A 25,022-nucleotide genomic window follows, 5' to 3' on the forward strand; every position below is an offset into this window, starting at 1 on the left:
AATAAAGAAGTCGCCAAAAATGGTTTTGTTGGTTTGTTTGTTTGTTTTTGTCTCTTTTCTTAGTAGGTTGAACACAGCAGCGATACAGGTATTACACTCGAAAATGAGAGAAAGATCATTTGACTAGGTTAGACACTTTTTTTTTTTTTTTTTTTTTGGTTTTCACCCACGGTGAATGAAAAAGGAGAATAATAAAGAAGGGGGCGGATAAACCGATGAAAATGGTGTAGTAGAGCACGAACGACATGACAGTCGAGAAGAAGGTGACAACTTCTAGACTTAATTTCCTTTTTTTTCTTTTTTTCAAAACACGTTGCCCAAGATTTTAACTCTTGGTTTACATTAATACAAATCATTTTTTTAAAAGGGGGGGGGGGGAGGAGCTGAATTAGGGGGGTGGGGAGGAGCTGAATTAGGGAGGGGGGGAGGAAGAAGAAGTTGATGACGAAGGAAGTCGAAAACGGACACAACTCTTCAACACTCTTGATGAACGTAAATACAAAATGGCGTGAAGAACTTTTCAAAAAAATAAAATGAAAGAATCGACATAAACAAAACAAATGCAGGTGCACCGGAAGGGGTGCGTCTGGGGGGAGGAGGAGAGAACGAATTTATATCTTGAGAGGAAACAAACATTATAAGATTATGGGGGGGAGGGGGATCTCACGTCAAATTTAAATGAAACAACATTCGCTCTACGGATGAGCACTTTCAGATCGTGGTCGTCTAAATGGTTTTTGTTTGTTGTTTTGGTATTGTTTGTGTGTGTGTGTCTCTTCCTTTCATGTACATTACAATTTATTATACACAATAACACACGCGCTCGTTCGTCTATTATAATTCACTATCGTATCAACGTGAATAAAAAGATTCCGGCTGTAAAATTTGCATTCGCATATCAAAACCCAAAATTTAATTCCAAACAAGAAACAAGGGAGGGGGGAAAAATCAAAGGTCAAATACGAAATCCAAATTAAAAATAAAGAAGCTATAATTAGTGAGAAGTCGTCAACGACTTGTCGCGATCAGGACGCGCTGCATCGAAGCGATTTTAAAATTGTTTTTTTTTCTTTGTCCTATTAATATTTAATTCATTATAAATTATTGATTTTTTTTTTAACTTTTTTGTTGTCGTCAATGATACACAATAAATTCTTATTCATTTCGAAAATTCAGGAAAAAAAGCCATACAATTTAGATATTTCGGGAGTTTTGTTGTCTCTGTATGTGTTTTTTGTTTCTTTGTGCGTGAGTGCAAGCGTGAACGAAAAAGAAATTTGTTTGTTTTTGTAAATTTGGAGTGACAAAGTTTTCCATTGGTTATATTATAATAATAATAATATACGTTCGACGGAAACAAACAAACAAACAGTTGCCCGGGATTGTGGCGGGGCGGAGCAGTTGATTGTTGGATTTCGTGGACCATCATCGTACGTACATGTGTTGTGTGTGCAATATTTCGACTGATGTGTGCGTGACTGCTTAGCTGAAAAACTCGTGAGCTGTCGAACTGCGTCAAATAATACAAAACACTGCGCCGTGGGGTGGGGGGCTAAAATGACAAGTATAGCGACGAGACTCTCTTCTACACTCACTGTTGCGTTCGGTTTGTGATGGCAGTTGACATCAACGTTCGTTTAGACTGTCACGTGCAATTCCTCGCTTCTTTTTCACGGGAAAGAAGAGCCAAAATTTACACACACAACGATCGAGGCAAATCAACCTAATCTCATACATGTTGCCTACACACACCCCACACACACACACACACACACACACAAACGTGTTCCATTTGTATGTCTCAATAGTTTTGTTTTTTTCGAGGAATGACTTTGTGCACCTCGCAATTTTCTATGTAATGTACAAAATTAAAAAATTCGGGATTCGGGTTGAATTTGAAAGCACATTAAATAAAAACAAACAGTTTGGTTGATTGGTTGAATGAATCAAAGGAGACAGGACTAGGAATTGGGATGATCTTTTGTGGGTGCTGAGAAAATTGGCGGTCCTTATTCATCGTTACGTCAATGAAGGAGAGGCCCAACTTTCAACAGATTCTAATCAAGTCAAATACTGTGTGCGTTTGCCGGTTAATTAGAATTTTTTGAGTTGCTATTTTTTTTCCGGTGGGAGGGGGTTTAAATGTTCAATTTTTCTAATAGACGCAAAAAAAACAACAACAACAAGAGTTTTTCGTGTTTCGTTCGCTTTGTGTGTTTGGCTTTGTCAATCGTATAAAACATTGGTTATCAAAATATAGAAAAAGGAATTGAGATCAAAGAGTTGCGGTTTCGCTTTCGAGCCGCTCCGGCCAGCATATGCGGAGGATATTGCGTCACTTCCGTGTGGTGGCGGCGGCTTTTTTTAAATTTTAATTGTGTCGTTTTTTTTTTCTTTTTAAAAGAGATAGAAAGAATGAGCGAGAGAGAGAGAGAGAAAGAGAGAAAAAAAAATGAGAGAAAAAGGAAGATATTAAATATGTATAATATTAGTTGTAACGAGCCAGAAAAGGCGGAACGAGCGATAAAACTAAATTGAAATATTTTTTGTTTTGTTTTTTGGGGTGTGTGCAGTTATTTAGTTGTCACGTCGTTCCTTATTTCGTGTCGCATCATATTGTAATAATAACAAGATCGACGCCTTTCATTCATTCCCCCCCCCCCAGTCGCTTGTGTCTTGTGTGATTCCCGCAGCTCTTTCGATTTCTACCGTTGGAAAATGAGCGGGAGCGGCGGCGAGATGAATAAGGAACGAAGGATTTATTCCTCCTCTGGCATAGAAGCGAAGGGTTTGAGAAAGAAGAAGAAGGAGCGGGTGGTGGGTGGGGGGTGGGGGCTCCTTTTGGACGATTGCCTGAACTGCTGCCGTGATCATCGGCTGGGCTGAGTGTAGAAGACGAAGGCCGCCCGCGCGCGCGCATCTCTTTTGATAGCCTGCCGGGCAACCCGCCAACCTCGACATGATGAACCCAACGTTTCCCTCCTCCTACTGCCTCCTGCCTCATGTGTAATAAATCAACTTAATATGGTGTGGGCGTCGGGCGTCAGCAGCGTCGGTCGATCCTAACCGCCGCCGCCGTCGTCGTCTGCTGGCAGGACACGCAAACTTTGCGTCCCACTTCTTCATCTACTTTCTTTTTTACTTATTTTCCCAGCCCAGCTCAGATGGATAGACTTTTCTTCGCTTGATCATTCGCCCGTCTTCTTCCGCAGCATTAGAGACGTCCATTCTGCCCACCCGGCCAGCCTTTTCCCGCTTGATTTCGGCTCCTATTTTTTTTTCCCTTATCTATCGGCTCGTCTTGTAATTATTTTAAAAATGCGAATTCACTTTGGTTTGGGGGGTAGGGGGCGGTTTTGAAATGGTTTTTGTATGTGACTGGAGTTATACTGTTTGGTCTTGGGTGAATGAATTCAAGCGGAGCTCTCCTTCCGGCTGGAGCTGCTCAGCTGGGCGAGTTTCTTGTAGTAGGTGGAATTGACGAAGCGCGGGTACGAGTCGCGATGCATCAGCGTGTAGATCTGCAGCTGGGCCTCGTCGAACGTGTGCGGCGTTGGGTCGACCATGTTGCGGTTGACGATTTCGCGCACCCGCGAGTCCAGGCTCACCTGCGAAAATATAATCAAACAATAGAAGCGTTAAAAACTCTGTTAAAAGGCTTTCCGCTCAAATATCGATCATAACAATCAGCACTCTCTTTTGAGTATGACGTCATTTTCTGAATATTGTCCGCTGCAAGGAGCGTCGTGAGTCGCGTTTCCATTTTGGCACAGGAACAACAAAAGGGGAGATGAGAGTCTTTAAAAAAAAAAAAAAAATCTAAAAAAACAATTCCTATGGCGCTTCCAGGGTTGCGTAAACTGTGTTTGTAGGCCTTTGTGTTATTGGGCGAAAAAGGAGGAGGCCTAAATGTGCTGCTGCAGAGACCTTGGTCGTTTTTCTTTTGTTTTTCATTTGATAGAAAAGCCTATATAGCTGCTCTCTCTCCTCTTCTTTTCTTCCTTCCTTCCTTCCTTTGACTGGGCGAAATCAATAAAACAGCACAATCGGATCATCGATCCTGTGTGTGTGTGCTGTATACCTTCATTTCTCTGTCTGCCCTCCGCTCATACTGTTGAAAGTTATCCTCCGAGATGGCGACGTCATAGCCAAGCCGACCGACGCCGACCAAAGTTCCGATGGGCGTCGGGGTGTGTGTGTGTGGGGGGGAAGAAACACACACACCCGACTCGAAAGGGGAAAAAAGAAAAATCCAGTTGACGAATCATAGACACGCCCTCGATGATGATGATGATGACGATCAAGAAGAGAAATGGAAATAAATGAAAGAAGAAATATAGGAAATAGTGTGGGCAAAAAGAGGAAGTTGGTGAGAGCGCGGGACCTGCGTAATGCTATTGGGGGATGAAATTATATTGCCCCGCTTGGCTGATTTTCTGGCTCAAATGACACAAGGGCGAAAATCGATTCCAGCTGCCCCCCAACATTATCACATAGATGGTGCTGACGTTTTTCTTCTAGAAATTCAGCGTTTCTTATATAACATTATCAGCTTCTCTTCAATGGACTCGGACGGTTCAACTTTCAACTTGTTTCGGTCCAAACTGCCATGATGCGACTAGGTGTGACAGGTACCGGAAACGATGGTTCCTTTCTTGGCCCCCCTTATTTTTCATCGACTTCCTCTTTCTCGCCGACATTATCTAAGATCTCCTCCCTTCTTCTTCTTTTTTCTTCTCCCCGTGCCAGCACAGCACACACACACAGCCCCAAAAGATGCGCACTTCATTTGTCATTTGTTTTTTGTTGTTGTTATTTATTTCTCTTTTTTTCTTCTTCTCTCTTTCCACCCCACTCGCAGCGCAGTTCCTATTCGATTCACTTCATCCATCATCATGGGCTCCCATTTCCGTTTGAGAAAAAAAGTTGTGCGCTCCTGATGAAACTTCCAATAATAAAAAAGTCTCTCCTCCCATTTTGATCTTTCTTTTTTTTTTTTTGGCTGTTCGACAACAACGAAGAATGGGCCGTCATCAGCCGGAGAGGATATGCCGGTACTATACTCCCGGATTCCCGGTTGCCCACGCCCCGCGGCCCATCGATTTTTCCTTCTTCCTCCACAATGTCTGGCCGGTTTTTTTCTCTTTTGGTTCTATCCACGGCGGCAGTTGGAAACTTTTCATTCATTTTGATTACTTTTTTTGTTTTTCTCTCTCTTCTCCTGCTGCGCTCGTCTTTTTCACCAGCACATAAATTTCATATAATAATTTCTTCCGATATCGACGCCGAATTCCAGCCAGACACCCGGAATCATCACCGACGAGCGATATGGATGCATTACGCGTCGATAACTTTGAGACGAATAATCTTTCGTCTTATTTTGCCTTCTTCACCCGGAGTCAAAAAATCAAAAATGAAAAGATCGAAACAATTCCAGGGAAACGATCGAAATTGATTAGATACCTGTTGGCATCCTAAAAAAGGAAAAAAAAATCTAGAAACAATTTAGGCGAGACGACTCAAAAGTAATATGAAAGTTTGTGACGAAAAAAAAAGAAAATCGAAGAAATTGGGCAACAGGAATGAAAAATACGAGACACACGGACGCGCTTTTCTCCGTAGCGTTGGCGACAGACGTAACAATTTCATTCTCGCGTCGGCTTGTATTATATTAGTATAGTATGAGCGTTTTGAATTTTAAACTTGCGTGATGGTCTAACGTGAACTTTTCTTTCAAAGGGCGACGTCAATCACGAAAAATATCACGCCACTCTCATTTCGTTTTCATAAAAAAAAAAAAAAGCTTTTGGTTTGACATTGACGTAGTGTTGTTCTCGTTTAAATAACGACAACGAAAATAACGTATTAACGAGCCTCGTTATCGACTTTTTTGGAAAATGCTCGTTTTTTTCGTTAACGATAACGAAATGCCTGTTTTTTTCGTTGTTTTCGTTAATTTCTTGCTAAATTTTTCGTATCAAAACCGTAGAGATTTCAAATTTTTTGACCACCAGGGGGAACTTTTTTTTCCCTCAAAATTTGGAATTTTCAATTTTGGGATGACCACCTACTAGCGACTTAGCGATCCCCTAGCGAGGAATTAGGTCATTATTTTCGCTACATCATTTGGCCTAACAGGCCTACTCATTACTTCATTAGAAAAAAAAATTGTAAGGTAAACGATAACGGGTCGCAAAAAGAGAAAAATGCGACACGTTTAAATTAACGAAACGAAGAACGAAACGAATGAAAAATTGAAAAAATAACGATTAACGATAACGATAACGAATCCAAAAAAGCACAACGGAACAACACTACATTGACGTCATTGTCGCTTCACGCGAAGTCTATGATCGGGTTGATTATCTTTGATTCTCATTCGCGTTGACTTTTTCCCCCCATGTTTAATAATATAGCCTGGAGAAATGTGTCTGTCTAAAACCTATCAAGGGTAGCTGAGATGAGTGGATTGCCATGATTGGTCGTTGTTATAGGCTTGTTTTGTTTTTCGATTCAAATTGCCCGCGTTCTTTTTCCTGGCCACCTGCAAGTAGATAGAGAGACGGCCGTGTAGCCTGTGTGGAGGGATTAGTCCGACCCGGGGTCTTGCTGGTCATCTCGGCGATCGATCAGCTGCACGAGAGTGTGGCTGAAGAGGCTTTTTAGACCCGAAAAAGGACCCGAGTCTGAGAGGGTCGTCGAGTTCGTCGGGTCCATTTGAGGCGTCGTCTGAAATTGATGTGAGGGACAAAGAAGAGTGCGGCGAGTGTCGTCGTGTAGGCCTAATACGTGTGGACCCGCCACTGATAGGATTTGTATCCAACGTGAAAAACATAAAAGTACTAGGCGACACCACCACACGTGTCTATATGGGGCTCTTTAACTAGCATATTGGCCGTTGCCGGACACTGGCCTAGATACATTTATGGCTGCCGACAGAAGCGGCTGTGTATGTGTGTCTAGTCAAAGGGTGATGCATAGAATCATGCTGTGTGTAGTAGTAGTGGGTACATACCTCTTTGGGCGATAGGATGGAGATGTAGTCCTCGTAGATGAGCCGGGCCTTCTCTTCGACCACTTCGGGATTGTTGTCCTTTTTGAGATCCTCGCAGGCCAGCCAGAAGAGGATGTTCTCCTCGCTGTACTCGCACTTGAGGAACTCGCGGAAGACCACCCGACCCATCGAGCTCTTCATCAGCCGGTCGAACGAGTCGCCCCAGCACCGGATCTCTTCCACGCTCGGCCTATATATATAGTTGTCGCGTCGTGTTGTCATTTGACCAATAGAAAAATGGGGAAATAAGAATTTTATTATTTTTCAAAAATTGTCTTTTAAATATAGCCGGAGGGCAAAAAAAAAGCAAACGCCGCCGTTTTCAATCGATCTAAGAAAATATAATATTATAAGGCCAGGAAAACATTTCCACCAAAGTGGAAATGTCGATAATATGATAAAGGCAGCAACAGCAGCAGCCCAGGCCAAAAAAAAACAGCCTCGTTCGTTTATATTAATGGGAAAAAAGAAATGAGTTTTTCACGATGAGATGTACGGTACTTACGTCACATCTGGATCGTTGCTCCAAGAGTCCCGGCTGGTGATGTCTTTGGATTTGCTCATCTCTTCGTCTTGATTCCTCGATGACAAGCTGTGTATTGTTGTTGTTGTTGTTGGGTTGTTTTTTTAAACGAAAGAGAGAAAAAAAAGAAGAATTTAATAATCAGTAATAACTTTTATGTAATAACAATTAATGGAAATGAGAGAAGGTTTTGTTGTTGTACATATGCACAGGGCGCACAAGTATAATCAAAGTCAAATGACAATTTAATATATGTCTTGATATAACATCAATTTGGATTTCGTTTCTCCCTTTTGTTGTTCGGGCAGGATGTGGTTGGATATCAAAAGTGGGTGTTGCCTGGGCTGATTGTTTCCTTGTTTGTCGTTTTTATTTTCTTTGACATTTCCTCCGTTTTTTTCATGATACAAAAGAGGTCCTGTTTTTGCGGTGTGTGTCAAGGGCGGCCTGTTCAATTTTGGGTTGGGGCTCCCGGCTGCCAGTTCAAGTGCGCCAAGCTCAAAGCGAATCGTTACCATCCCATATGGATGTAGACTTAATACAGAGTACAGTGCAGACGAGCCGGAATGAGTTGGAAGAGAGCAGAGGGCCAGCCAGTCAAGTGTGCAAGAGCAAAACACACACATAGACATCTAATAGTCTAATATCTACTTGATTTATAGTCGAGCAATTAAGTGCCCGGCTGAAATGGCTTTCATTATGTCAGACTCTCTGCCCGATCCTGTTCTTTTGATTCTTTTTTTAATAAAGAAAGTAGAAAACTGAAGTTGACATTTCTACTGTCGCCTGGCTCTGCTCACTGCCGTCTGGCTGGATGTGCCAAGTCTTTTCATCTCTCCGGATGTATTATTATTATCATCCGGTTGGCCAATGAAATAACGCGCTCGGCACACACGGCAGTGCCAGATGACTTATACAGTATTTCACTCTCTCTCTTATGTATACAATACCCGTTCTAATAAAATAGGGTCTCCATTTTGGTATATATATAGGCCTAGATAATGTTGGTCTTGCCATCGGGCTGTAGCTCACTTTTGTGCCTCATCACTTGCAGCTGATGGTGTTAACGACGCTCTCTACATCCTCCGCGGCCCCCAGACGATTTAGAGCAAAATGATCCAATTTCGGCCTTTGACTTTTTCTTTTTTCTTCTTGTTTGCGCATCAGCAGATCGACAAACAAATGATCCGTAACTCTCTCCAACTGCTCCATCCCCGTTTGACTTGATATAATATAATGCACAGAGACACAGCAGTTTTGGCAATCCAATAGAGCGCGCGTCACATACAGAGGGCAAATACGCAAAGGCCTACATCCATCATTTCCGCCCCTATTGTAACATCCAGGGCGGCGTGCTGGTGCCTGGACGTCTCAAACTGCCAAATTACGTCGTTTGGTGAACTGCTTATTTTTCGAATTTTCGAACGAGAGATATCAACTGCTGCTGGCGGAATAGAGCAGAGAGAAAATAAATCAAAGGCAACATTTCGCTATCGAAAGGAATAACCGTCAAACACAATACAAAATAATAAGATGGTTCCATATTTGTCATTCGTTATTTGTTCTCTCTCTCTCTTCGTCTTCGCCATAGATAGGTTTATTGACGTTTTTTTTTCCCTTCGTGAACTTGGGGTGTGAGGGAGGAAAAGGCCAACCACCTCGGCGGGGTGTGGCGCGTCAAAGACAAAAACGACGCCGACGTCTAAATGAGGGGCCGAATCAAGCGCGGATGCTCGGCTGGGCGGAAAAGCTGATTATTTGACAATGATGTGATGATGTGACGTTCCAGGGCCATCCAGTCAGCCAGCCAGCCAGCCCGAAATTGACAGGAAAGAAAAAGGAGGGCGACGGGAAGACAAAACAAAAAGAGACGGCCCGTAAAAAGGAAGTAGAAGAAGAAGAAGAAGAAGAAGGGAGACTGTTATGAATAAATAAGAGACTCTATACTGGGCTGAAAACCGATGACGAAAGCTCAGAGACAAGTTGAGACGAGAAGGATTGGTCTATGGCACATCAAAGAGAGGAGCCAGTGCTGGGAGATGGGAGCCAAATCAATATAAGACTTGAAAGAGCTGAGGAGGGAAATAGATCTCCGCCATACAGTTGCATTAATATACGTGCTGGGGTGGCCTTACCATGTGCATCTGTAGCAGCAACACCAGCAGAAGCAGCAGGGCTTGGTCGAATTCCTGGGCGTGCTGGTCGTTGTCGTCGTGTTGTTAGTGGCGGCGGTGGTGGTGGTGTGAGCGACGGTTGACGTTCTCCGGCCAGTTTCGGTCGTCGTTCCACCACCAACACCGGCACTTCCGCCTTCAGTCGTCCCGTGACGAGCCGGGCTGCTGCCGGATGCCGCTATGTGATGGATTGGATTGGATCCGGTGCTGCCACTGCTGCTGCCTTCCGCCGACTTTCGCTGTTTCAGCGCTTCTTTATTGGCACTGCTGCTGCCGCTGCTGCTCGCGTTGTTCCTCGTCGCTTTGCCGACGCTGTTCTGATTGGTCCCCAATTTCGGTGACAATTCGTTTATGACTTTGGGCGACGCTGGCGCACTCGCAGGACAATCCGGCGGAGGCGGCGGCTGCTGCTGCTGGATCGCCGCTTTATTCTTCGCCAATCCTCCGCTGTCGCCAGCCAAATTGCTGCTGCTGTTGATGGGCGGCTGCTGCTGGCCAGCGGTGGTCGAGCCTGCCAACGTCAACGGTGCGGATGAAGGCGTCGCCGGCTGGTGAAGCGGATGCTGGCGCTTCGGAGATTCTGACGGGTTGGCCGCCGCATTGGCTAATGTCGCCACTGTCGTCTTGAGACTCGACACTGTGACGCATTCGGCACTGACGATTGTTGTCGTCACCGTTGTGGCGACTAAACGTTCCCGGCAACTCTCACCACTCACGTCCGCTTGACTTTCCATTTCCTTGTTGTTCTTTTCTCTTCTTCTTCTTCTTGTATCTCTTTCCTCCGGCCCTGTTGATTTGTCAAACCAAAGAGAAGATAAACACACATTAATGATATCGTTCATTCATTCCATGACGTGAGCGCGGGGCGAAACTACTGTAGACTTGCATACAACATTCCATTGATCACACGACATGTATCCGACATGAAAGGCAAATTACTCGATCGACGACGATGGTAATAACTTTTCGGGTGGGGTCTAATGTCATGTAGTCAACATCATCAGTTCAAATTTAGTTCATGGCATGTCCACTTTGTGTGTCGGGATTTTTAAATTAAAAAAATGTCTAACTCGCCTTCGGGACTCCCGTACATACAATCGCTGCTCCTCTCCCCTTCCCCCGTCCTTTTTATATAGACACCACTATTGATTATTCGACGCTGGAAATATCAGCGGAGAGGCAGACAGCGCATGTATGCATTTATATGGCGCTGCTGCTGCTGTTGCTGTGGCGCTCACGTTGAAAACCGACCGACATGCATAACAAGTCACGACCGGTCTATATGTACTACTCTGCAGTCATTTGCACAAAAGAGGATGATGCTATGTGATGGCAAGGCCACCAAAAAATGAAATGGATTTCTCTGGGGGGGGGGGGGTCTCTATCTCGTCGTCCGTCTATTAGACATCTCTCCTTGTTTGATTTATATACTCGAAAATCTGAAATCTGATGCGTGGTCTTTGATCGATCCTCCAATTTTAAATTTGGTATCTTTCTTTTTTAAATTTCAATTGTTACGCGCGCTTTTTTTTAAATTTAGGTTTTTCACAAATCGATTTCTGTCAGTATCGTGTATCGTCAGTTAATATAGTCATAATAGATTAATAGATTTTATTTTGATTAGCCAAAATATTGTCAAGTGTATAGCCAGACATGTTTCTATTAGAAAGGTTTTTTGTGTTATTCAAATGTTCATAATAGATGAACGATTGCAAAGATTAGTTTTCTACTAAATCTTTTAACAATATGACATGGCTGGTCTAGAAATGTCATCGTGTAATAATTACAGCCGGGGGGATATCAAGTTGCGGTCAGCCCCAAATTTATCGCCCAAGCTCCATTATTTCGCTATTATTATTAAAGGGATTAACTTGGAGTCTGTTAGATATTCCTGCTCCAGCGTGGGCTCATAATACTTTGAGAAGGGTTTTTCTCTTAGATTTGTTGTTTTTTTGAAGAGTTTGTCCAACTTTTATAATCCCGGCCCCAACTACACATGTGGATGCTGCACAATAAGTCGAATCTCCCAAACAAACTTTTTAATTCGTCCGGGAAACACCCCCAGTCGAGCTCTTTCTCCATAAAAATGTAAAAAAATATGTGAATCCATCAAGTACACATATATAGAGTTAAATTGATGTAATATAAAAAGATTTGGCAGAGGTCGTGTCAATTTAATAATCAAACATATTACAAGTCAATGCCGCAACGAATTAAAAGTTTGGTCACACCAGAGTGTGCTGATGACCTGCTTCGGTCGGGTGGCTATATATATATTAATCTCACTACGTATATCTATAGTCTTGTCACGCATAGCCCTCACGCGCTAACAACCTCATCATCTAATATATAGGAAAATGTAGATGTGTGTGGACAGCCCGAAGGAGTTTTGGGAGAGAGATATATCCAGCTATAGGCGAGTGAGTCTAGACTTGGTGTAACGTATAGTACGTAGTGCAAGCAAAGCCTTATAGTGCTGCTCTTTTTTTCCTTTTGAGTTGCTGCGTCCAATAAAGTCATAGCAGGAAGAGGAGGCCGCGCGACTAAATAATACCGAGCACGTGCGCGACGTGGGCGGCGTGATGGTGTGGATATATAGACGCTGCTGATGCCACCGTGAAAGAGGAAAGAGCATCTAGGATATAGTTTCTCGGGTAGAAGAAGAAGAGAGAAGACAAGCCGATGAGAACAACGACAAAGAAAAAGGACAAAAATAAGAAATAAGAAAAACAGCGGCGACATCAGATAGGATACATAGAGACTTTGTCTTCTGTGCTTTTGATAGTCGCGACAGGGTGACAGCAGCCGGGAGTTCCCCCCCCCCTCCACCCCACAATATCAGACGAGAGAAACTATATTTATAAATAAATATCAATAGATATATATACTGCGACGTTGCACTCCCAAATCGGGGCGTTGCTAAAGATACAAGGAAGATACAGTATAGAACAACAACACGTATTGATTTTGATAGGCGCAGATGAGAGAGAGACTGCAGTCTCAGTTCTATTATAATATATCGATACGAGAAATACAACTATCCGATTTGTCCAACTTTTCTTCCGTTCAAAATCAGCGCCCATCTTTTAATTAGAATATCAATCAGCGTTAACGATTTTGAGCGGGAATATTTAAAAGAAAAAAAAAAAATAATAATCTCGCCTAATGTTCTCGCGCTATTTTTGGCGTTTGGTCTATCGTGATTCCGGTCACGCGTCTATTTATAGACGGGGATACACATTGCGGTGTATATGTAGAAAGAGAGAGAGTCCGCTCTTATGTAAACACTCGTCTGTATACGCAGTAGACAGAACAGCACGCCAGTTAGGTAACAATAATCAAGTCCGAGGACCGTCCACGAGCGAAAAAAAAGACCCCGGACGCGATATGGAAACGTGCATTGGCTTTATTTTGTTTTTCCCCCCTTTTGCCATGGAGCAGCGAGTGATGAGGAAATGTCTATTGACTTTCGTACACAGCCCAGCAGGACTAGGACAAGACTTTGTTGACCTACCTGATCACCTGATGACCTCCTTTTCATCCCATTCACTATTACAAACGTGTGCTATCCTTTAACCTTTCTTTCTATAAACAATATTCCTTAGATATTGCTTATACTTTTCGGCCGAGATTTCGTTGGCATTTAATTACACGACATTCAATCTCTCGACTTTCTATTTCTCTACCTACGTCTTCCAGGTATTACATATTTATTTAGCTCCGTCCTCTTTCTAATAGCAAATATTTGACATATAAAGAAGACCAACTCGCTATTCAAAGTCTCTTTTAAATATCCTAAACAGTTATAGCGATTAACCGTCTTGTCTATTATTAGTCAATTTCCCCCCATCGACCAATCGAATCCAAACAACTACTAACGGGATTATATTTGTTCCTTTTGAATAAAAAGAAACCCAGCACAATAAAGAGCTTCGAAACGAAGGCAGCAGGTGGATGAGCACTTGTCGTGCCGGGCGCAGTTATATTCTGCCGTCGCTCCACTTTTTTGCGTGCGCGAACGCGGGCGTCGGCGCCGCGTTTTATTACGCAAAGGAGCGCGACGCTCTTTTCCCTGCCTCCTACCTCCTGTAGTCTCCTGTAGAAGCCAGCAATCAATACTCGACGTCAGAGTTTATACAAACTCTTCTCTGTTGGCGTTCGGGCGTGTGTGTTATAGAGTTGGGAAACAAAATAGAATGAAACTGCCGCTATAGTATAGTATAGAAAAGAAAGAAAAGTGTTGGAGAGCGAGACGGAAAAGGTTTTCGGCGGAATCCAGCAGCAGCCAATGTATAGAGGAATATTTAATGCACATGAGATATAGACAATCTGGGCTCTTGATAGGCTGTAAATTTATTAGAGAGAGAGAAAGGGAAATGTCATCTTTTGAAATATTCAACTCGTTCGTTCGTTTTTTCGCATCGAAAGGAAACGAAAATAAATTTATTTTATTATTTATTCAACTTTGTCTTTGTTGTGTCGATTCCATTCCAGATGATTTATTTTTAATTGTTTTATCCGGTTATTTTCTGTTCCGGCAATTCATTTTTTTGATTTCATTGCTGATCGTTCGATGTTATAGACGCGGTCCGCCGACCTTTTTTGTTATTATTGCGTAACACTGCCAACGACTTTAGGGGGGGTCTGCAGTATATAGATCCCTGATGTTGCTGTTAAGATGCTATTAATACAAATGCGGCCATTGCGTTTGATCGATCCCGCCACACTAATATAATGATGGCCGTGTCTATATACTATACGATGTCACCATCCGACACGCCCAAACGCCAATAATGTCGATTACTGATGAGTCGCGGTCGAGAGAGATCTGTCGATCGATTAGTACACGTACTCTATAGCCGTGAGTACAACAATAGGGCCTATATAACTATAGTAATATTCACGGTAATTTAATCCACTCCCCGTGTGCGTACTCTGTTGTTGTTGGTTTTGTAAACGCCCGGAATTTGACAGAGCTATCAAAGACGACGAAACGGCCATTACGCAACAAAATTGAGAGAGATGGGTAGATATAGGCGGTAGGTAGCAGCAGTAGGGGCAGAGCTCTCCGCTATATCTACACACACACTGAATGCGTAAACAGATCGAATGTAAAGTTATGCAGCTTTCACACACAGCCTTATAGGTATAAATCGCTTGGCAACTGTTGCTAGGTTATTGCAGGCAATCAATCGTCGACGCCGGCGAGGTTGCTGCTGCATCCGACCGACGGAAAAAAAAAATCTTTTATAGACGCATCGAATATGAGAGAGAGAGAGGCCAAAGTATAGACGCGCACATGATAAAAACACGGGGACAAAAAAGCAGTGGATAAATATTTATGATATGAAGGAAAGAATACCACCAAGTGCTGCTGCCGAAAAATGTATACCCGCCGGTCCAGTCACAATCGTTTGTGTCTCTATACACCGAAATAAAAAAACTAAACTAAAATAAAAAAGACGGAAAAATCAAATTGATTTTATTCCTTTTCATGGGCCTCCTCTGCTGTATAGGCTAACCAATAATAAGACGACACAAAATATGCGCACATTCATCACGTCATTTCGTGCAATAATAAATGCCTGTATATTGATTCGTATGTGTCGACTTTATTTTGGGTCTTTTTTAATAAGACCAGCAGCAGCAGAGAGAATATATCAAAGTGTTGACAAACAAATAGGCGAAGGATATATATGTATAGGCCTATAATACACCTACAGTAGGCGCAGATCAATATATAAGAGCAGGGGGCCTTTACACACAAGCCTATCGTGTTACAGAATAGATATATATAGAGTCATCTATTTACATTCGTTTTTATATGAGTATATGCCTTATAGCATATATAAAGCAAAAAGAAAAGTGTCCTATCCCACGCTAGGTTGACGTGCGCACAATATTGTGCATAAAGAAAGAGATCATCAACGGCATTCAGCTTGAGAGTTCGAATCAAGCTATTATTGGAATTATATAGCTAGGCCTAATCAATATGGAACGTCCGCTCTATTTATTATATCGCCACACGTCTAGTCTGTACCACCTTTTTATGAATTCCGTCCGTCCTCTATGCTCCGCGCCCCACCCAATTTATCTAGAGCGGAGACAATCTAAACGCTAAACAGCATTAAGCGTGCGTCAGTAAGTTATTTGCGTCCGGCCCAGTCGAGTGGAAACAACAAAAAGTGTCAGAATAGAGTTCAGAAAGAATCTATCACCATCAACTCTATAGATTCCAGCTATTATATTAAGAGATCTATATAGAGTCTATCAAGAGATATATGAATCGAATCGCCATGATGATGATCCGCTTTCATCTGATCTCTCCAGTGACTTGGCCGCGCTGACATTTCCGTCGAAATCAAACAAGGGTTTATATATAGATATCGACTCTAATACTTATAGGCCTATACAGATGATCCTTGTTTTGATTCGTCTTACATTATTCGACGTTGAAACAGGAGAAAAGGGAAACTCGTTGTCGCTATTACCTGGGAGACTCTCCAACATACAAGACACATGTGCAGCAGCCGTACAGTAATAATAATAATAGGTTGCCGTCGTTGCTGCTGTCAGACGGCTCCTGGCTCCTGACGGCTCCTGCTGCATTGGCGTAGACGGATGATGTTACACGTAAGGTGTGTGTCGATAGGCCCTAGGTGAATGTCTATCTATATATAGGGAGTGTGTGCGATTGTCGCGTTGTTTAAGGCCTTTAGACTTTTGCGGGATATATATATACGCAACGTGATGCATCAGACGCACCCCCACGAGAACAAGATGGCCTCCCCCATCAAGTTTTCTTTTACGGCCGCCTCGATATTACGCCGCATGCTGTCTATTCGCCAGACCGAGCATGAATAATGCAGATGACGAATGCAGCTCCGCACGGCACAGCGCTACTGTTGTATTTACTAGTAGACTCTTGTGTGCATTATAGACAACAGTAGTATGCACTTAACGGTTGGCCACGACTACTAATATTTCAGCCAATAAAGCTTTAGATGATGTCAAGAGACTGCGGATGAGAGAATAATGACCGGAAGAATTTTGTTTTATTTTCTAAACCAAAAGAAATAAGAAAATACTTATTACTTTAGAAATAGAAATTACTTAATACTTGCTCAGATTCTTGTATCTATGGGGCGGACAACGTTGCGTCACGTTCATTCATCAAGCCAAGAGCTAGAGAGACCATCACCATTGACCATTCAGAATATTCTATTTTGGCAATTTCTTATTTTCTATTTTCTCACTTCTGGATTGGTTTGTGTCACGTCACATGAACTTACGTGCTGAAAATCTGTTTGGCGGTTAACATGGAAATAATATTCTTTTTTCCATGCAGTGGGCGAAAAATATTGACACAATCGAAAACATGCATCTCCCATAAATAATTCATGTCATTTCTTTTTATTTCACTCAGACTCTGGCTGCAACATGTCGTGCACCGAGTCGACGCGCGCGCACTTGTGTCAACAAGAACTATAATAACAGAACGAGCAGTTGTCGTTGTGTCGATCATTGTCATCACTTTCATTCCGTATTGCTTTTCCACATCTTTCCCCCCATGCCGAGATTTGGACTAGTAGTGACAAGGAAACGTGTGGATCGATAATAATAATAGTCGGTAAAATTTAAATATACGGCGACTGTGTATAATAAGGCTAACATCCTAGTCATTATAAAACGCCGAGTATTGCCAAGGGGGAATTTGTGATGTATGGCAACAATCTGATAAATTTTATTTTATTTTTTTTTTTTTATTATTTCCCGCTTCTTTTTGAAAAGTTGCCAATAAATATTAGTCCCGGGATGCATAACGTTCACTGTATTCAACTTTTCTGGCTCGTGAATGGCATTGTGCCATCTTGATATTGCGGATATATCACACCGTCTGCATAATAAAAAGCGGATTCGGAAAGATATTTGTCATGATGAATAGCCTCCCATATATACAGAAATAAACGCTGCAGGCCTTTTTATATGAATATATAATCCCCAGATCAAATTAACCTTTCGATATCAACCCAGATTTATTTATTGTGTAGCTCGAGCGGATGACCGAGAAAAATGGAGATAAAGAGATAAAAATAAATAAACATTACTTTTTCTTTTTTGAATAATTTAACGGGCCCTTTGTAAAAAGTAGACGCAATAAAAGCCAGCAACCATTCCCTTTCGTTATTATCAAGGTCTAAACAAAATCGGGAGGAAAGGACAGAAAAATCCCCGCCGAAACGGCGGCCATCTTGCCCTATTTCTACGGGGGAGGAAGGAGCACCTTTTTTCCCTTCCAAGCGTCCTTGAGCTTTTTCACACAAAACAAAATGGCCACTTTGTCCCGTATACAAAAATAATTCGTGATACTTTTCGAAACAAGTCTACAAATCAAAACTAATTCGAATGATTATTCAACTTTTCCATTCAATGTGACGTTGTCAATCGTCTGATTGTCATGTCTAAATCTAAGCTATAACTATATTTCGTCTACATGGGTACACTGTACAAGTTTGGTTTTCTCGATTCTTTTTCTCTTTTCGACAGGATGAGAGACAGAAGGGGCAGGAAGATTGACTAAATTCAGCTAATTGGTAGCCAATCCTACGCCATTACCATCAGCAAAGACGTCAACTGGAGAAACTTTGCTCGTTATTATCTTCCACCTTTAGATTCCACGATTGTCGCACAACAAACCAGTCTTAGAGACTCCCCTCCCACGTCATTCGACAACTTACGACTCCAAATGAAAAACATTGAAACGACATTTTCAAACAAGAAAGGCAACCGTGGCACTGCACGAATCTGCCAGCCAATTTCTCTAATAGAAAACAACAACAAAAAAATGGGAAACGGCGACGAACCGGCGACCGCGTGACGGTCTACTACATTCCCGCTGATTATGAAAGTCGAGCGGATCGGCACAACAACAAAAAACCAACTGGTGAAAAATGTTGGCGAGGGTCTTCCGTTGGGGCGCGGTCGTGATATGCCATGCCCATGATGGAAATCGAGCCAGCACACGATACGAAAGATTGGAAAACACGATTCGTTATTTATTATTATACAAATGAGTCGTCCGTATAGAACCTGCTGATGATCAAGTCCCCTAGCTGTATCCAAGGTGGCCAACATTAATACCTGCCTAATATGCGGGGGCTTCCGGCGGGTGAAAGGGCCATACAACCAATTAAGCCTCGCATCAATGTAAACCGCTAAAGACCACACACGGCAAAATTGTGTGTACTACCAGGCTGGGTGTTGCCGCTGATGGCGTTCGTTATATTCAAACGACGAGTAGTAGTATGGAGAACGCCATGCATACTACACCCATCATCATTTCACCCCGTGCTGTACACGTTTCAACTCTCGTCTTTTAGATATAATAGTCAGAGTCTTCATTATTATGCCGGGCGGGGATTTGCGGTCGTGTGTAGACGAGGTTGTTTATGGTCTATGTGCAACCGACTGCTGCTGCTGCTCATACAGTCATTCGTCATCAACTCATCACGTGATATTGATCCTCCGCGTTTGCGGGTGGATGGGGAGGGGGGGGGGGGGGCAAAGCTGCTGCAAAGCTTTGCTGCTGCTGGTATTAAGGTCGTCTCCATCAGTCCGGGGCGTATATAACACACACATCAGCAGGGGACCAATAATCTATATAAGGACAACTATAAGCGATATATGGAGAGACTTGTATAAATACACATAGAGAGAGAGTCGTATACCAACAGCTGAAATCTTGTCGACCCGATTCCGCAACTATAAATCTCTTCGCAACTTGTGTGTGTTGTTGGCCTTTCCGTGTGTGTGTGTGTAACAAATGCAGCTCGACCGTTTTGTATATGATATGCTCTTTTGCTTAGATATTAGTTGATGCATTCTGTCATCTATTTAGTGCTGCTCTGGCCAGCAGGAGAGAGTTCAGGGCCAACTGCATTTCTCTGTGCCGGTCGAGACAGACTCAACGGCCCTCATCTTGATGTGTGTGTCTGTGTGTGTGTGTGCACGACATGAATTGGGAAGGCGAATCGATAAGCCGACAGCAGCAGGGGAAGAATAAATGTCACGACCGACATACAATGTGTGTATTACGTACCGGCGCTTATATAGACACGTCACTTGGGACGGGACCCATTGGCTTTTTACAAATGTCGTCGCAATAGATACATAAAAGTGGTCGGGGAAATAAAATTTCTTTTCGGCCTCCTTCCTATAGAAATAGCAGAGTAGGTAGTACACATCATCGGTTGGATTTTTAATCGGAAAAAGAAAATGTACACGTCGATGGGATTCCACGAAACAATTCCCGACGGAGTTCGATTATTGGATTCTTTCCAAAATTAGTAAAGACGTGCATACTGTCACGCACGTTATACACCTGCATCTAGTATATGTACGCCGGGTATAATTGATGTCTTTGAATTACATAATTCAGCGTGTAGGGTACACGTTTTACCCAATTGAGGTAGTGTCCTTCACATGCATGTAATTGTAGATAATATACGAATCGGAATCTCTTCCACTCGGCTCCTAGTACATTCCGGCATGTGCATATAACATTACAGAAAGAAAGAGTAGAAATAAAAGACGGAAATCAATCTCGAATATCCGGACATGTAGGCTAGTATATCAATCCCACGAACCTGTTGGTTTCGACCGGCGCTGATATTATTGAGGCTATATGGAAATAATACGACCTAGACCACGTCTCGAATTTGATCGAGAGTGTCGTTGTTGAACATTCGCCCACTCTATACGTCTAAATGTATGCTGCAAGAGGTTATAACTCTGATATTCCCTGTAATATTGTATTTGGGTCACTGCTGCTTCTCTATATGAAAAATAGATAACAAGTTGCAACTCCCAGAAAACCCCATTGGGCATTGGTGGGATTCCCTATACATGTATGGGAGATGTTGAATTGTTGACAGATCGTAAAGATAAGAAAAAAAAACAAGGCAATCCTGCACAACAGGCGCAACGAAATATCGCCTAAAGTAGACATCTCATTTGTGCATATTATTGTTGAAGAAAGTTACGACTTGCAGATGAATGGCGCAAGAAATTATTTGGCTTTGATTGTATTTCAAGTTGATTCTTTCTCGATTGAATTAAGACGAAAAGTTACGAGAAGGTCCTTTTCTCGGCTCGTCACTTGTTCCATCATCTCACAGCAGTGCAAGGATTTTTTAACAGGAAACTCGTCGTATCTTTCGGCTTCAAGGAATCGAGTGGAAATGTATAAAGAGACAGACATTCTTCATCTCCTCCCGCCTGCTGGCTCTCTCCGCTGCACGATCCCGAGGAGCAGCAGGATCAATACTACACCACCTACACTCCATCCAGCAGCAGTGATGCACGGCAGAGAAGCGGGAAAGGGAGTAGCGACTCTCTCTCGTCTACGCAGTTCTCCCGTGGTTTGTGTGAGTGAGTGGGCGGCAGCAGCAGCAGCAGCCAACGTTCGAATGTTATACGTCTAGCGTGACTGCCGGCTCTGCTGCTGCTGCTCCGTTTCTAAACGCATCACCATCTGGAACTTAACGGCCGAGCGTCGGAGCCGCGTTGAACAATCGAGTCGAAAAACAAAGACAAATTCTCTACGTACTCGGGGAAAACGGCAGCTCAATGCATTCGGGACTAATATTACGTAACGCGTCACTAGCGTGGAATTCCGTGATTAATCAAGGGAAACTCACTCTGATATCATTTTGGCATTTCTGGCCGTCGCTAGCTCTGCTGCTGTAGCGGACTCATTTGCTCTTTTATGTTCCAAGTTTCAGAATGAAAATGGTACGTGGGCCATCCAGCCGTGCCGGCGTTTGCCGTTGTTGTTTTGGCTCCGCTCCAGGTGTACAGCAGCACACAACAACCGGCCACAAAGAGCTGGGCGAAAGTATTATTATATGAACGTCCTCAGATGGCCGCTATATATTGACGATGAGTGGTCCATCAGCAAACAAAAAACCGCTATAGCTCTCCTCTTTCAGTTTTTTGTTTTCAGACTTTTGTTTATACCCAATCAACCTTAATATACTTATAATAAATAATAGGAGCTATCCCATATATTATATGGGTTGTTGTCCCTGATCGATCGGACATTATTTTAATTTCACCACCCGGCAAACGTTCGTTTCCCGAATAAAACGCCGGGACACGTGCAACTCTGATGACGTAATGGCCAACACCGGATCGTGTTGCACACCTACATATCTTACCCTATACCCAGTTTTGTTTATATTAAATTGAAGCGGAAAGGATACAAAAAAAGATATCAAATGTCATTGATACACACCTGGCGACGTCGATTGTGCCCTAATGAAATCGCTCGAGTCGGTCAGTTCGCTGATACCCAAATGAATTGAAGAGTTGAAGACTCAAGTAACGGCTGCTGCCGATCAAGAGGACCGATGGCATCCCCAACTGGGCCCGAATTCGAACCGCAAGTTCCCGCCGTCGATGATTCACTTTGATTGGCGCTGAATTTTAAAAAAACAGAAATCACAACTTTGATTCGATCACGACACTAAACGGATGGCGCTCAGCTGAGACTTGCAGGGGATATCAAAAGTGACGTGGTCGCTACCAACGGGTGGTTCACGCGGTATTCGTGGAATTGGAACGCGATTCAACCATTAACTCGATCCTCTCTCTCCCCCACAGTTGAGAATGAGCCCCGAATTTATTTATTTTCTTGGGTCTTGTTTGGCTTATTTCTTTTCGTGCGGTGGACTATGTTATATGTTCATGACTTTGCCAACTGCACGCGGCTTTCCCCTCCTCTCTCTCTCTCTGTGGGTGGGGTGGCGGTTAAGGAGAGAACGACGACGACGTGGTGTAACAACACGCCCGATATAGAACTCGCCCTACAACATCACGAACTGCTCTGCTGCTGCTGCTGCTGCCGAATCTCTCCTATTTCTTTTCTTTTCCCTTTTCGACGTCACAATCTTCACCATCAGTTGGAAAAGCGACTTGAAGGTGCGACGAATGGATCGATTTCTGTGCTGTAATTTCTGTGTTTTGTTTTTTTCGCGAGAGGAATGATGGCGCAGGGAATTTGTGGGTTGGAGTTTTGTTTCGTTATTTTCTCTTTCCGTTTGTTTGCGAATTTCGTTCTAATTCAACTCCGTCTCGTGTTCTTGCTGCCTATTAGTGTATTTTATTCTGCGAGGGAATGTGTAATACAGGATCTCTTTTAATTCTTCTCCGTCTCCTATAGGAGCGCTATAGGGTCCGTTCCGACTACTCTCGCTCCTGGGGCTTGGTCTTTTTTCTATATTGCCCAAGACCCTATAGAGCAGCCGAGAGTCTCTCCTTCCCTCTCTTCCTTTCTGGTTTCCTTCCTCTTTCTCCTCTTCTTCTTCTTCTTCTCTTCGACGGTATTGATCGCTGGCGAAGAGAACTGAGCAGGAGGAGATGTAGTATGTCTGCGCCGGCTTGCCAGTTTCGCGGCCCCACTCTCTCGTGATCCAACAAAAAGGGTCTGAGAGGCTCTGGCTGTCACCGCAGGAGCAGCAGCAGCGTGAAACGAGTGGACCCAAGGAAGGAAAGACGAAGAAGAAGAAGAGAAATCAACTGCGATGATGACGACGACTACACCATTGAGGAGGAGAACAACGAAATGGCGATGCTACTGCTGGCCAGCCCAATGCGCTCAGCCACCCTCGACTGCTGCTGGTAATACAGCAAGAGCAGGAGCTGGAACATACACATAGACCGGGAACACGGGACTTGGGTGTAGACCTTTTCCTTTTTATTTTTTTTTGGCTGGCACTCACACAAGCATATACACAATCAGCACTCACGCTCCCTCGCGGTCAGAAGGGGGAGGTGGTGGTGGTGGTGGGGGGTGGATATCTCTCCCGCGCTTCTATTTCTTCTGTTCGTCTCTTTGATGCATTGAGTTGCTCGGGTTACAGCACGGCCGGGCGCAGACTGGACGGGAGTGTTGTATAGACTTGCGCCGGCGCACGCAAAACACACACACACACACACACGTACACACACAGACACACACTACAACACTATAGCACCACGGACACGAGCACTAGAGAGCGCTGTACAGCAGGCAGCCGACACGCAAACTGTTGAACAGATTTCGGGTTTTCCTTTTGATTTTCTTATTGAAAGGTTTCACGAAGATATTCCGCTCCTCCGGGAGATTTTCCCTTCGCACTCGGCACTTTTTGGACACTTAACTTTTTTCGACACTCGACACTTTGGATTGGGACGGGTTCACGAATTTCTTTTTTTGCACGAAAATGGCCGCGTGAAGAAATAAGAAATAGGTTTTTGGCCGTTTTTTTTTTTGAAATAATTTCCAACCCGCCCGCCGCTGATGTGCGTCTCGACGACCAAAAAGAAGAAAAAGAAAAACTTTTGCGGGAGGGGTGGGGGACTGGCCTCCTCTTGCGTCGTCGTCCGTTTTCGTAGTTTTTCCTTTTTTTTTTTGTTTTTGTCTCGTGAGTTTTTTTTTGCGCGTGAGTGACGCTGCTCTGCGTTTCTCGGGATGTGCTGCTCCTGCTCCCGCCTCTCTCTCAATGGTGGCGCCGTCCTCTCGGTCTGTCCAAGTTTATTGAAGAGACGGGAGTTGTTCCGTTGTGGCGCTGCCAGCGCCCTCTCCCTCCCTCCTCTCCCCTGCCATATCCAATGGGGTAGAATAAGGGAAAAAAAAAAGGGAGGTGCTCCTCCCTCTTCCTCCCCCACCTCCATTTTCACGTTTTTAAATACTGCGTTCGTTTTTTTCTTCTTTTCCTCCTTGCGACGACGGAACTAGAAAGGGGGGGGGGAGTGTGCGTATATATGCTACGGGTATACGGGACCGACGGGTTCGTCGTCCTGCGCGGCAGAAACACTCGAAATCAGCCGGCTGGATCGTCTGGCTTTAATTTCTTGACTTCTGCGGTTTGATTATACGACGTGACGTCAGAATAATCATAACAATAATATATAAGACGAGCGGGAGCTTTTGGAGAAACGCAATGGGAATTCGCTTTCTAGCGCTGGATATGTCGTCGTCGTCGTCGTCGGGTTCTACATCCGTGTTTCTTATACTAAACTTGTTTGGCTGGATGACAAAGACCTTGATTTCGTTTACTATAGAGTCTAAATCTAAAAACTATTGGGCGCGATCTCTACGCGTTTTCGGTTAAGGTTTTAGTTTTTTTTTTTAATAATTGTTGTGACATTTTTTTGTAGATTGAAAACTAAAATAGAAATGTAGCGAATCTCCGCCTAATAATAACATCTTGTTGCCGATTAACCACGT

The 25,022-nt window shown here is 43.4% G+C and overlaps 1 protein-coding gene and 1 long non-coding RNA gene across 2 annotated transcripts in view; both read right to left on the minus strand.

Annotated features, from left to right (window-relative positions):
• The window catches only part of LOC124328785, a 66,718-nt gene that overhangs the window by 11,036 nt on the left and 30,660 nt on the right, over window positions 1–25,022 (minus strand). The window lies entirely within an intron of this gene.
• On the minus strand, window positions 125–24,369 carry LOC124328743 (regulator of G-protein signaling 20-like). The gene is made up of 5 exons (XM_046787577.1): window positions 22,047–24,369; window positions 9,713–10,538; window positions 7,560–7,646; window positions 7,016–7,244; window positions 125–3,608 (listed from the first exon to the last, which is right to left on the minus strand). The coding sequence occupies exons 2-5, from the start codon at window positions 10,483–10,485 to the stop codon at window positions 3,414–3,416; spliced, it is 1,284 nt and encodes a 427-aa protein (XP_046643533.1). The 5' UTR covers window positions 10,486–10,538; window positions 22,047–24,369; the 3' UTR covers window positions 125–3,413.

The sequence above is a fragment of the Daphnia pulicaria genome, chromosome 3, assembly GCF_021234035.1.
Source record: "Daphnia pulicaria isolate SC F1-1A chromosome 3, SC_F0-13Bv2, whole genome shotgun sequence".
In the NCBI taxonomy this organism is placed as follows: Eukaryota; Metazoa; Arthropoda; class Branchiopoda; order Diplostraca; family Daphniidae; genus Daphnia; species Daphnia pulicaria.

Bases quoted from the DNA above. Each gene is read 5' to 3' on its own strand.
- LOC124328743 (XM_046787577.1), bottom strand. From the start codon at position 10,485: ATGGAAAGTCAAGCGGACGTGAGTGGTGAGAGTTGCCGGGAACGTTTA. The intron at 7,647-9,712 runs GTAAGGCCACCC...AACAATACACAG, and splicing joins TGCTGCTACAGATGCACATG to CTTGTCATCGAGGAATCAAG. The intron at 7,245-7,559 runs GTAAGTACCGTA...CTATATATATAG, and splicing joins AGCAACGATCCAGATGTGAC to GCCGAGCGTGGAAGAGATCC.